At 41.6% G+C, this 13,179-nt stretch overlaps 1 protein-coding gene across 4 annotated transcripts in view; it reads right to left on the reverse strand.

Annotated features, from left to right (window-relative positions):
- The window catches only part of UBN2 (ubinuclein 2), a 690,706-nt gene that overhangs the window by 586,827 nt on the left and 90,700 nt on the right, over positions 1-13,179 (reverse strand). For 2 of the 4 annotated variants that reach the window (XM_073592701.1, XM_073592699.1), the window contains one exon: positions 903-1,004. The exons of the other annotated variants lie outside the window; for them this stretch is intronic. In XM_073592701.1, coding sequence (XP_073448802.1) covers positions 903-1,004 — 102 coding nt within the window. The remainder of the gene's footprint in view (positions 1-902; positions 1,005-13,179) is intronic. 4 annotated transcript variants of the gene reach the window in all.

Here is a 13,179-nt window from a genome sequence, read left to right on the forward strand (position 1 = left end):
GCAGTTGCTTGTGCTCTCAGCCTGTCAATCAATCAAATGGCTGGTGTCATAACTGATCACATATGCAGCACCAAGTGCAAATCAGAAACAGGCCAAGATAGCAGCTTCCTTGGCTGTAAAGCAGCGGTCATCAACCCTGTCCTCAGGGCCCACTAACAGGCCAGGTTTGCAAGATAACTGAAATACATCACAGGTGATATCATTTGCTGCTCAGTGATTGCAGTATTCTAGTCTGCATCTCCCCAAGGTAATACATAAAATCTGGCCTGTTAGTGGGCCCTGAGGACAGGGTTGAAGACCACTGCTGTAAAGGATAGGACAGTTTAGTTCCGCTTTGATTATGAATGGTAGGAGGCAAGATGTGACCCATGAAATCAGAGGTCTCTTTTAGAAGACTAATTAACTCAGAAAAAAAGTCTCATAATTCATTTATAGTGATATTAAAGTCTGTTATTTTTAAACAAAAAATGTAATACTTACCTGCTCTGTGCAGTGGCTTTGCACAGAGCAGCCCAGAGCCACTTCTTCTCGGGGCTGTCGCCGGCGCTCCTAGCCCCTTCCTCCTGCCGAGTGCCCCCACAGCAAACGGCTTGATATGGGGGCACCCGGCTTGGCCCTGCCCCCTTTCTCCCCTCATTGGCTTACTGATTTTGATTGATGGAGGAGGGAGCCAATGGCGTCCACTGCTGTGTCTCAGCCAATAAGGAGGGAGAGTCCCGGACTGCTGAGGCTCTCATGCAACATCACTGAATCGAAATGGGGCTCAGGTAAGTATTGGGGGGGCTTAAGGGGATGCTGCACTCTGAAGGTTTACCTTAATGCATAGAATGCATTAAGATAAAAAACCTTCTGCCTTTAGAACCACTTAAGTTTGCAATTTTGTAATTAACAATTGCACTTACTGCTTCAGAGTTATCAATAAAGGGATCAGTCTCATCATAGCCATAGCCAATGTCTATAAGATCCTGCATGCGGTCCTTGCGATGGCGGTGACTTTTTCGTCCCTGTAATAAAAATTACTAAGCATAAAAAGTATAGATATACAATAGTAAATATATAAAATGTAAACCTGGGATGGCTTTTTAGAACATTTTCAAAAACATAATACTGTATACATTATGGTAAAAGTATGTTACACTTACACTACTTGAGTGGGGGGAAAATCGCTCTTTATATCTTACATCACCAAGTTCACTAATATAGCCTCTTATATATAATCTGAAAGCGGAAAGCTTAAAAGATTGAAAAAAAAAAAAAAAAAACATTGATTTTTTTGTGCCCATTATTTCACAAATTTTTATCAAATCAATACTTAATTTAAAACAGATGTAAACTTGAAAAAAAAAACATTTAATGAAGACCTCTAACTGGAAGAGTAGAGAACGTCAACTCATCTGTGCCCAGTCTTGCCACGAAGAGTTAATCCAGCTCTGAGCAATCCTTGTTTTTTTTAGTAAGGGACACAGATAAGTTTGTGTCGCCACAACCCCCACTGATGTGACTGACATCTGATTTGTTTCCCATGCACGGCATTAGAGCAGAGAGTGTGTTACAATTCCAGCTTCACATCCCTCCTCCAATCATCTCCAGCTCTCCCAGGATTGGTTGCTGCACAGCTCAGCATGATTGGGCATGCTGAAGTCATATGGTGCCTTTCCTGAGTTTTGACTGGATGTTACTCATCATGGGGTGTGATCCTCAAGATTAGCAGAAGATCAGTGTGACTGAGGAGGATATCCATGGTGCAGTCAACTCCCAGAGCCAGCAGAAAGTAGGAGAGTGTAGAGGTGGGAGGAGAGTCTGGTGACATCACGACTCTGCCCACCGAGCTCCGGCAAACAGACCCACCGATTCTAGAGTTTTGCAGGGCTCCTACTGCTGAAGGGGGTGACATTTGCAAAGTAGGGATACATGCAGGAGGCTTGCATGTACATATACATTAAAACTGTGCCATTAGTTTATAATGGGTAGGTTTAAATCCACTTTAAATCCAACAGTTTAATCTGTGTATATTTTGCTTTCCCCCTGATTTTTCCTCTCTCAACTTACCAATTACATTTTTAATGAAGATGTTTCTTAAAAAAAAATAAATAAATAAATAAAAAAAATAAAAAATAAAAAAACACGCACACTTACTTTAACCGCTTGCAGTCCAGTGCACGATGATTTAAGTCAGCAGGATGGCACTGCTGCACAAATGGGCGTCCCCTTTAAATCGCAGGCTAGCGCGCGCGTCGCCAGCGGTACGGGAGTGTGTCAGCAGATCCTGAGGACTCTATGTCCGCCGGTGGCCTGCGATCGTGACACGGAGAGGCAGAACGGGGAGATGCCTATGTAAACAAGGCATTTCCCTGTTCTGCCTAGCAACATGACAGGGATCTACTGCTCCCAGTTATCAGGAGCAGCAATCTCTGTCATATAATGTCATTAACCTAAGTGCTCACCAATTTACATAAAAGTTTGACTGTCTGTGGCTGCAGCATCATTGGAAGAATCAAACAGACATCCGACAAGTGATCAGTAGTGTCAGAGCTATTGATCTGGTCTGGTGGGCATTGGACCGTAACCAAGGAAAGGGGAGGGAAGGGAGGGAAGGAGAGGAAGCAACCATCTCCCGGCAGTCACCTACAATATCAAGGTTGTATATTAGGATATAGAAGGAAATATCACCATATATATTCTCTAGTGGTGCAAAAGCACCTCCAGTCAACATAGCCAACCGCTATATATTATATCCATAGAAACACATCAGTCCAACTACAATGCATAATAGACACATGCTAACCAAAGTTTACCAAACATACAAACAGCCACACGAATGGGACACCATGTGTGTCCCCATCCAAACAACTACAGTGCTACCACCCATACTAACAACACATGCGCAATGCACATATGTGCAACTCCCTCAAGATTCCTCACATCACCATAATAGCCAATGTATTTTGCCCCCTCATAACTCACCCACATCCAATCAACTAGCCAACTATAAATAACAGCCTTCAATATTATCTGTCCTAGATCCCATGCTAACAACCACCTCATGATCATCATGTATATCACTTAACTTGTGCCATATGCTCTGAGTAACATTAACCACAAAGCACATAACAATAACATCCAACCCTCTCACCATGTAACAGCCCCCAAACATATCCCAATACAGACATATGACTAAACAATCATCCACATCCATTACAACCACACTAGTTCTAGTCTCCTACGATTACCTTATTATAAGGATGTCACCTGCATAGATATAGAGCAGACCACAGTGTCTGCCTATCCTGGCATACGTGTCCTCATCCTCCTCTACCAGAAAGTGCGTCCAAACCGTGCAGTTAGCGTGTCCTTAAGACACGGTCCCACTGGAAATAACTGAGCCTGGAACGGGTCACTGATGTCATATCCGGCACGGGTTACCCTCTAGAAGCACATGCGCATCACCCATGTAATTGCGTACGCAGATGGTAACAGGATAGAGAGAGAGGAGCGCGCATAGCGCCTCCAGTCCGCCAAGGAGAATTACAGTGGACAGGTGCGGAGGAGAAAACCCTCCTCGTCCACCAGGGGAACCCAAATGCCTCACCATACAACACACCAAGCCAGCAGTCAGAGTAACCCAGAGATACTTTATGCCCACAGGAACAATCATCAAAAACGTGCATATTTTATATATCCTTAACTTTGACCTATATGCTAAATAATTCCTTATTCCCAGATGAAAGATACAATCATATGGTTTAGTTTATAGCAGCTGCAAGTCATGGTACTCTCACTGTAGGAATACTCTCTATATTACAGGAATGGTTTAAACATGCTGTATTTAACCCTGGAGGCATAGTTGCCTTTTGATTATAAATCCATTTAGCCTATTTTTGCAAGATCTTTTTATCAAAATCTCCTCCCCCCAATTTTTGGGGGATCACTTCCAAAACAAAATGAAATTACTGAAGGATCATAACTATGATTAAGGCCTACATGTTTGCATATTATTATACAGGATTTATATAGCGCCAACAGTTTGCGCAGAGCTTTACAACATGAGGGCAGACAGTACACTTACAACACAAATCAATACAGGAGGGATCAGAGGGCCCTGCTCGTTAGAGCTTACAATCTAGAAGGGAGGGTCAAGTGGAAACAAAAAGGTAATAACTGTTGGGGGTGAGCTGATGGAGAAAAGGAAAAAAAAAACAGTTGTTCTTAGGTTTGGGCAGGGTAGGCTTCTCTGAAGAGAAGGGTTTTCAGGGATAGTCTACAAGCTAATAGAGTACGAGATAAGCTGACAGATAGGGGTCGGGTATTCCATAGGATTGGAGAGGCTTTGTAAAAGTCCTGGAGGCGAGCATGGGAGGAGGTGATGCGGGAGCTAGAGAGCAGAAGGTTCTTAAAGGAGTCCAGGACTACACCTAGAACCTTGGCATGTGGGGATGGACTTATAGTTGTGCTATAGATTTTGACAGGGAGATCAGGAGAAGGGGCATATGGGGGGGGAGGAAAAATTATAAGTTCGGTTTTGGATAGATTTAGTTTGAGGAAATGGTGCGACATCCAGACTGATACATCTGATAGTAAATTAGTGATACGTGAGGAGACAGAGGGAGTGAGCTGAGGGGTAGAGAAGTAGATTTGGGCATCATCAGCATAGAGGTGGTATCAGAATCCATAGAAGGCTATCAGCTGACCCAGGGAGGAGGTGTAGATTGAAAATAGGAAAGGTCCAAGAACAGAACCTTGGGGGGCCCTAACTGAGAAAGGAAGAGGAGAAGAGGAAGTAGAGTTGTAGGAAACGCTAAAGGTGCGGTTGGATAAGTAGGAAGAGAACCAGCGAAGAGTAGTCACAGAGACCAAAGGTGTGGAGTTTTTTGAGGAGGAGGGGGTGGTCATCCGTATCAAAGGCAGCAGAGAGGTCCAGGAGTAGGAGTACAGAATAGTGTCAATTGGTTTTGGCCATTAGTAGATCGTTTGTTGGTTTAGGAGAGCAGTTTCAGTGGAGTGTTGAGGACAAAATCCAGACTGAAGGGGATCAAGAAGGCTATTATCAGCGAGGTGGACGCTCAGTCGGTTGTAGACCAGACGTTCGAGGAGTTTGGATAAGAAGGGGTCACCTCTACTACATTAAAGTAGTAGAGGTGATCCTGTATACGCCTTGCAAATGTGCGTTTTGTCTTCCCAATGTAAAATGATCCACAGATACATGTTGCCATAAAGACAACTCCCACGGCTTGGCAGTCCGCAAAGAATTGAGACTTAAGATGACCACCATGAGGCAGTGGACATATGTTACCTTACCGCAGCCATGGACACTGGTTACAGCCACCACATCGTTAAGTACCAACGCCCCCCACTTCACCAGCCAAGGATTAAAGGAGCTGAGTAGTGGCTATGAACCAACTTGTCCCTGATGGAGCGAGATCTCCTATATACTACTATCTCCGGGCGGTTCTGTACATATTTGGAGATCACAGGGTCCTCTTCAAGAAAGTGCTAATTATGAGTTACCAATCCACAAAAAACTGTTCCTGTTGCACACTAAAGGTAGTAATTAGTTTTGTAGTGATGTTCTTATTCCTAGTTTTGGATTTGTAGATTTATTGATCATGTGGATTTAATTTAGCCCTTGCATTTTAATCACTTGCCTATCAGGCCAATTCTGACATTTCTCTCCTACATGTAAAAATCATTTTTTTTTTTTTTTGCTAGAAAATTACATAGAACTTCCAAACATTATATGTGTTTTTTAGCAAATACCCTAGAGAATACAATGGCGGTCCTTGCAACTTTTTATCTTGCATGGTAAACATTAAAATTAGCCCCAATTTTGCATAATGTGAAAGATGTTACGCCAAGTAAATTGGTACCCAACATGTCACGCTTCAAAATTGCACAAGCTTGTGGAATGGTGCCAAAATTCGGTACTTAAAAATCCCCATAGGCGACGCTTTAAAAAATTTTTACTGGTTACATGTTATGAGTTAGACACGGTCTAGGGCTAGAATTATTGCTCTCGCTCGAACGTTTGCAGCGATACCTCACATGTGTGGTTTGAACACAGTTTTCAAGCGGGTGGGACTTACGTATGCGTTCACTTCTGTGTGCAACCACACAGGGACAGGGGCGCTTTAAAGTTTTTATTTTTATTGTTAATTTTACTTAAATGTTTCCACTTTTTTTTTTTTTATCACTTTTATTCCTATTACAAGGAATATAAACATGATTTATAATAGGAATAAGCATACAGATCCTCTTTACAGTGAGATATGGGGTCAATAAGACCCCACATCTCACCTCTAGGCTGGGAAGCCTGAAAAAGAAAAAAAAAAAGAAAAAAGATCTCAGCTTCCCAGCCGAGGTGGCGCTATTTGTTTGAATGCAGAGGCCACGAGTGACGTCATAACATCGTGCCCGGCCTCCGAACGATCATAGAGACTCCGGGGACCATCTGGTCTGCCGGAAATATCTATTGTCACCATCCGGGGCCGGCGGATGCCTTCTCCAACTCACCGATGACAGAGGTGAGTCGGTAGAAGCACTGGAGGGTGGCGGAAGGGGATGTCCCCTCTCGCCGCCCCTAAAAACGATCAACTGGCGGAACAGTCGCTATGATTTTTCCAATGGTGTAGGGAATCGCCGGCACTAAAAGATGATATCTTAATGATGCCTGTAGCTGCAGGCATCATTCAGATATCCCCGCTTAAATTCAAGGACGTCATGAGACGGGAGGTGGTTAAGCATTTTTTTTTTTACTATAACAAGGGGACCGAAGTCGCTCAAATAGAGCTTGGGCATCTAGTTGGAAATCCTCCACTCTAGAGCAATTCCAACGCAGCCTGAGATATTGGCTGAATGGAATGCTGCATGGGAGTATGGGCACTGGTTCCTTACGATATAAGGTATTATGGAAGGAGCCATCGGGGTTAAGGAACAGTCTTAAATCCAAAAAAGGAATACTACAAGTATCAGCCTGCATAGTAAATTTTAAGTTGAACTCATCAGATAAATGTCATGAATTCTGAAAGTTCACTGACAGTACCTGTCCAGACGACCAACACATCATCTATATACATCCGCCACAATAAGATGTGGCGAAGATAGATTGACGCATGATTGTCCGCAAAAGAAGGTCTCTCCGATCCCCCCAGGTACAGGTTGACATACGATGGGGCACACGATGTCCCCATCGCAAACCCCCTGTACCTGGTGGTATGTGGAACCACAGAAAAGAAAAAGCATTGGACGTTAAAACATGATGTAGTACTTGCATGATGAAATCACCCAACCGCCAACTATTTCTATCCTGTTCCCTCAAGAATGTAGAAACTACCTCCACTCCTTTCTTGTGGGGGATGCTTGGAGTAAAGGGTTTCGATGTCAATGGCCACTAGTATCACTCCAGGTGGGGCAGTTATGACCTCAATACCTTTTAGTAACTCCAGCAAATCTTTTAAGTAGGACAGTAGTTCCATAACATGGGGTCTCAGTTGGCTGTCTATATATTTGCTTGCTGTTTCCATATGACAACCAATTCCTGAGACTATCGGCCATCCTGGTGGTTTGGTCAGATTTTTACGGATCTTTGGGAGGGCATAGAAGGTAGGCATGATAGCCCATTTGACATTAAGATATTCAAAAAGGTCCTTACCAATCACACATTGATAAGCATGAGTAATAATGGATTTATATTGGGATCGGTAATCAGCAAGTAGTTCCTCAGGGACGAATTGGTACCATTCTATGTTTTTTAGTATTACCTCACACATATTGATTCCTGTCCTGTATATTGATTCCTGTCCATCACAACCACCACATTCACCCCCATTATCGGCAGGTTTAATAATGGATTTGGGCCAAGCTTGTCAAAGCCTGTTTTAGTTGGGCGATTTCATCATGCAACTACTGGATCAGGTTTTGACATACAATGTTTTTCTTTTCAATGGTTCCACATACCTCCAGGTATGGGGAGCTGCGATGGGGACATCATGTGCCCCATTGTATGCCAACCTGTACCTGGGGGGTTGGGAGAGATCTTGGTTTGCGGACGATAATGCATCAATCTATCTTCGCCACATCTCAGAATTCATGACATTCATCTCCAATAAGGAGTTTGACCTAAAATTTACTATGCAAGCTGATACCTGAAATATTCCTTTTTTGAATTTAAGATTGTTCCTTAACCCCGATGGCTCCTTACATAGTGCCTTATATCGTAAAGAAACGGCTGGTAATACCATCCTACATTATACCAGTGCCCATCCTCGGTCTATGGTACGCAGCATTACATTCAGCCAATATTATTTCAGGCTACGTCGGAACTGCGCTAGAGTGGAGGATTTTAAAGTAGAAGCCAAAGCTCTATATGAGCGACTTCGATCCTGGGGTTATAGTAAAAAAAATGCTTAAACAAGCATATCAGAGGGCTAAATTAAATCAACGTGATCAATTACTCTACATATCCAAAACTAGGAATAAGAACATCACTACAAAAACTAATTATAGATACTACCTATATGAGAAGAAACTTACTTATCTAGCATAGATTCTGCACCGCATCCCGATATACAATTTGAGGAATCATGTTTTGGGGATTTTTAAAGGTGCACATTTACAACAACATTTATAGAAAAATATGAATTTATTAGAAAAATGTTAAAAACAAACATCCAAACATGAATATTTGATAATACAGTACATTTACACGTGCAAACTAATGATTTAATCGCTACATGTTTTGCCTTGGTTATTGGCTTCTTCAGGAGAATTTTTGATATCAGGCACAGTATACACTGGAAATAGAAAGACTTTTTAAGAAAAAATAATAAGTACATAACAGGTATACAAACATACATATACAGATTTAAACATTCATGAATTGTCAAAGTGTATGGCGTCAAAACTCCAATATGGTCATATAAATTACCTGTATATTCAAAAAGCTATTTGTAGGTTTATTGAGGCTCCGGAGTCATAGTGTTATAGAGAGTCGGATCAGGTATAACCAAAAAGGGGGATGTATCTTTAAATACACAACCGCTTATATGGTCCAACTGAAAGGGAGAGTAAAAAGTACAATTAAACCTGGGAATATAGAAAATTCCCAAATCCTTTGTCATTAAAATCCAAAAAGGGAAATTGGTCTCTGGTTTTCCCTCAAACAGGATCTTTTGATGTGTTCCAAGACTTCAGATTGATAACTTCCAATCCCAGAATAGATAAAGTTGCAAGAAATGGTGAGAGAGATGAAATGGATTGGTTTCTGAGATTTCATAAAGTCAAAATATGACCCTTGAATAGAGCTGCACGATTCTGGGAAAAATGAGAATGGCGATTCTTTTGCTTAGAATACAGATCACGTTTCTCTCACGATTCTTTAAAATGGTTAAATTTAAAAGAGAAAAATCAACTGTAGACGGCGCATGCGCAATCAACACGCCGCTCGCTCCCGATGCTCGGGGCTGGTTATTCATTTAATAAAGCAAGGGGCGGATCTATAGTTAACCATAGATCCGCCCCTTTGAGAAAAGCATCCGCCCCTTGCTGTCTTTATAACCATATATACATCTGCCCCTTTGAGAAAAGTATCCGCTCCTTGCTGTATTAAATAACCAGCCCCGAGCATTGGGAGCGAGCGGCGTGCTGATTGCGCTTGCGCAGTCCAGGCCGGCACTATGCTCTATGCTGACTGACGTCAGTTCTGGTTGCCAATGTCAGTTCCAATATCGGCGCCATTTGCGTTCCACGCTGGTTCCGTGCTTCCGACTGGGAGATCCGGAAAATCGAGCTAATCCAGCTTGCAGATCGCGCGGGGGGGGGGGGGGGGGTGAATCGAAATCGCGATCTTATATACGATTAATCGTGCAGCTCTACCCTTGAATCAGGAAAATAATAAACAATCCAGTCACTATTTAGTCATTCAAAAGCTTCAAGACGATTGAGAAAATAATACTGTAAGGATAGATAACGTTACCTTAAACCAAAAGTTCCAGTATCAGTCTCTCCCCTTCCTATGCCGGACCACAAATGAAGACCAAAACCGGCATGTTTATATACCCCCCTCCACCTTCCTATTTTTTAGCAGCTTTGGCGCCAAAAAGGAGGGTGAGGACGCTTTGTGAGCGCCAAATAGCGAGCTGGGGCCGCACCGGAAATGACGTCCGCAATGGAAGGGACGCGCCGAAAGTGACATGATAATGGCGGCACACCAGAACTGACACAAAAGACGCCAAACCCGGAAGCACCAACCAAATCACAGACAACCACTGCCGGAAATGAAGCAAAGATTTAAAAACATCAAGCATAAGTGTAGAATTGGAAAAGGACATCAAAACTACCAAAATAGACGTCAAGCAATGTTTGGAATAGTAAATCCCAATTGGGGGCTGCCTGGATATACCAAAAGCAGCCAACCCAACGGGAAACTGGAAACAGCCATTGGTGCCACCTAGTGGAGTCAATGAAGACAACACTGAGTGTGACGCCCTGGGCATCCCTATGCTTACCAGATCCAAAAAGAACCCCTATATGGTTGAAGATATATATAAAATAATAAAATATTATAATAAATTGTCTCCTAATAAGGGACAAGAATTTAAAAAAGGACAAAACAGAAAAAGACTCAGTGCCTCCTCAAAACGAACAACAAAGTAACTCAAAAAAAGGACATGACCAATGGTGAGTATAGACACAATACAGACTGCCAATCCAAGTTACAAATCAAGATAAACAACATACCAGTTTGAAAACGAGATTTTGCCAGACTATAAAAAGTGTGGCAAAGATAAATTTTGTATTTTTATATTTGAAGAGCATGGCTAAAATCAAGTCTAGAGGAACGGTTTGTAGCTGATGGATTCATTCATACCTGGATAGACAGTGGCTGCCAGGGAATGAATCCATCTTGTCTCACGCTGAAAGAGCCTTATCTACGTCACCTCCTCTATCATGGGTCATACATGTTCAAGTGGGAAAAATATCATTTTAGACATATTGAAAAGCTTTATTCAGATAATTGTGGATTGTTAACAGATACCACTTTGATAAAAAAGTGGCTTTGGAAAAACACTTGGAAATTTTTGTTACAGACATTTAAAAAAAAAAACGAAAGATAAGAAATACTATCGAGACAGATAGGCAGTATTGGTCTCATAGGCCAATCAATGGTCTGAAAACAAAACTAGATCTTTTCCCCCCAAACACAAAATATTTCTAATCATGATCCAACTGATTCAGATGAACTATCTTTGTCTTTTATGTCCTCATCCCAAGCAGGATTCACACAAAACTCAGCAACTGGCTCAACTAAAAATGGATCGTCTGGCACCAAAATGTATCTGCCTCTAAATGCACTCCACTAGATAATTCCAGGTCTTCGTTCTCAGACCAAAAGTATGCACCCTTCACTTCCTTCTATCAATTCTGGTGATGGTCACACTGTCTCTTCAGTTTCCACTTTAAATTCTTTGGCAGCATCAAAGGTAAGACAAACTATTTCCTCCCTTGTCCAAAAGAAAAGAATGGAAACCCCTATCAGCCAACACATGGGACTTTACCATTCGTTCCACGTGTCTAAAATGAAATTTTTTGCACTTGAACATATACCGACCCATGCTAGAGGAGGTGATGTGGATAAGGCTCTCCTTCAGCGTGAGATAAGATGGATTCATTCCCTGGCAGCCACTGTCTATCCAGGTATGAATGAATCCATCAGCTACAAACCGTTCCTCTAGACTTAATTTTAGCCATGCTCTTCAAATATAAAAATACAAAATTTATCTTTGCCACACTTTTTAAAGTGTGGCAAAATCTCGTTTTCAAACTGGTATGTTGTTTATCTTGATCTGTAACTTGGATTGGCAGCCTGTACTGTGTCTATATTCACCATTGGAGAAGTCCTTTTTTGAATTATTTTGTTGCTCGTTTTGAGGAGCTACTGAGTCTTTTTCTGTTTTGTCTTTTTTTTTTTAAATTCTCGTCCCTTATTAGGAGACAATTATTATTAGAAATTATATTTATATATATATATATATATATATATATATATATATATATATATATATATATATATATATATATATATATATAAAATTCTTTTTGGATCTCATAACCCAAAATACGCCCAGAGCGTCACACTCAGTGTTGTCTTCATTGACTCCACTAGGTTTGCGCCAATCGCTGATTCCGGTCACCCGTTGGGTTGGCTGCTTTTGGTATATCCAGGCAGCCCCCAATTGGGATTTACTATTCCTCACATCGCTCAACGTCTATTTTGGTAGGTTTGATGCCCTTTTACAATTCTACACTGATGCTGGTTTCTAAATTTTAGCGTCATTTCCGGCAGTGGTTTTCTAATTTGGTTGGCGCTCCTGGGTCTGGCCTCTTTTACGTCACTTCCGGGGTGCCGCCATTATAGTGTCAGTTCCGGCACGTCCCTTCCATTGCAGACGTCATTGCCGGCGCGACCCAGGCTCACTATTTGGCGCTCACAAATAGTGTTCACCCTTCTTTTTGGCGCCAAAGCAGCTCAAAAACAGGAAGGTGGAGGGAGTATATAAACATGTCGGTTTTGGTCTTCATTTGTGGTCCAGCAGAGGAAGAGGAGAGACTGACTGTGGAACTTTTGGTTTAAGGTGACTATCTATCCTTACAGTATTATTTTCTCAATCCTCTTAAAGCTTTTGAATAACTAGTGACTGGATTGTTTATGTTATTTTGTTGATTCAAGGGTCATATTTTGACTTTATGAAATCTCAGAACAAAATCCATTTCATCTCTCTCACCATCTCTCAACTTTATCTATCTATTCTGGGATTGGAAGTTATCAATCTGAAGTCTTGGAACACATCAAAAGATCCTGTTTATGGGGTAAAACCTTATTACTCTCCCTTTCAGTTGGACCATATAAGCGGTTGTGTATTTAAAGATACATCCCCCTCTATGGTTATACCTGATGATCTGACTCTCTATACCCCTATGACTCCATAGCCTCAATAGACATACAAATAGCTTTTTGAATACACAGGTAACTTATATGACCGTATTGGAGTTTTGATGGCACTTTGCCAATTCATGAATGTTTAAAGCTGTATATGTTTGTTGTATACCTGTTATGTGACAGGTATATTATTAGGTTATTATTTTTTCTTAAAAACTTTCTATTTCCAGTGTATACTGCGCCTGATA

This window comes from Aquarana catesbeiana, linkage group LG07 (genome assembly GCF_042186555.1).
Source record: "Aquarana catesbeiana isolate 2022-GZ linkage group LG07, ASM4218655v1, whole genome shotgun sequence".
NCBI classification, from domain to species: Eukaryota; Metazoa; Chordata; class Amphibia; order Anura; family Ranidae; genus Aquarana; species Aquarana catesbeiana.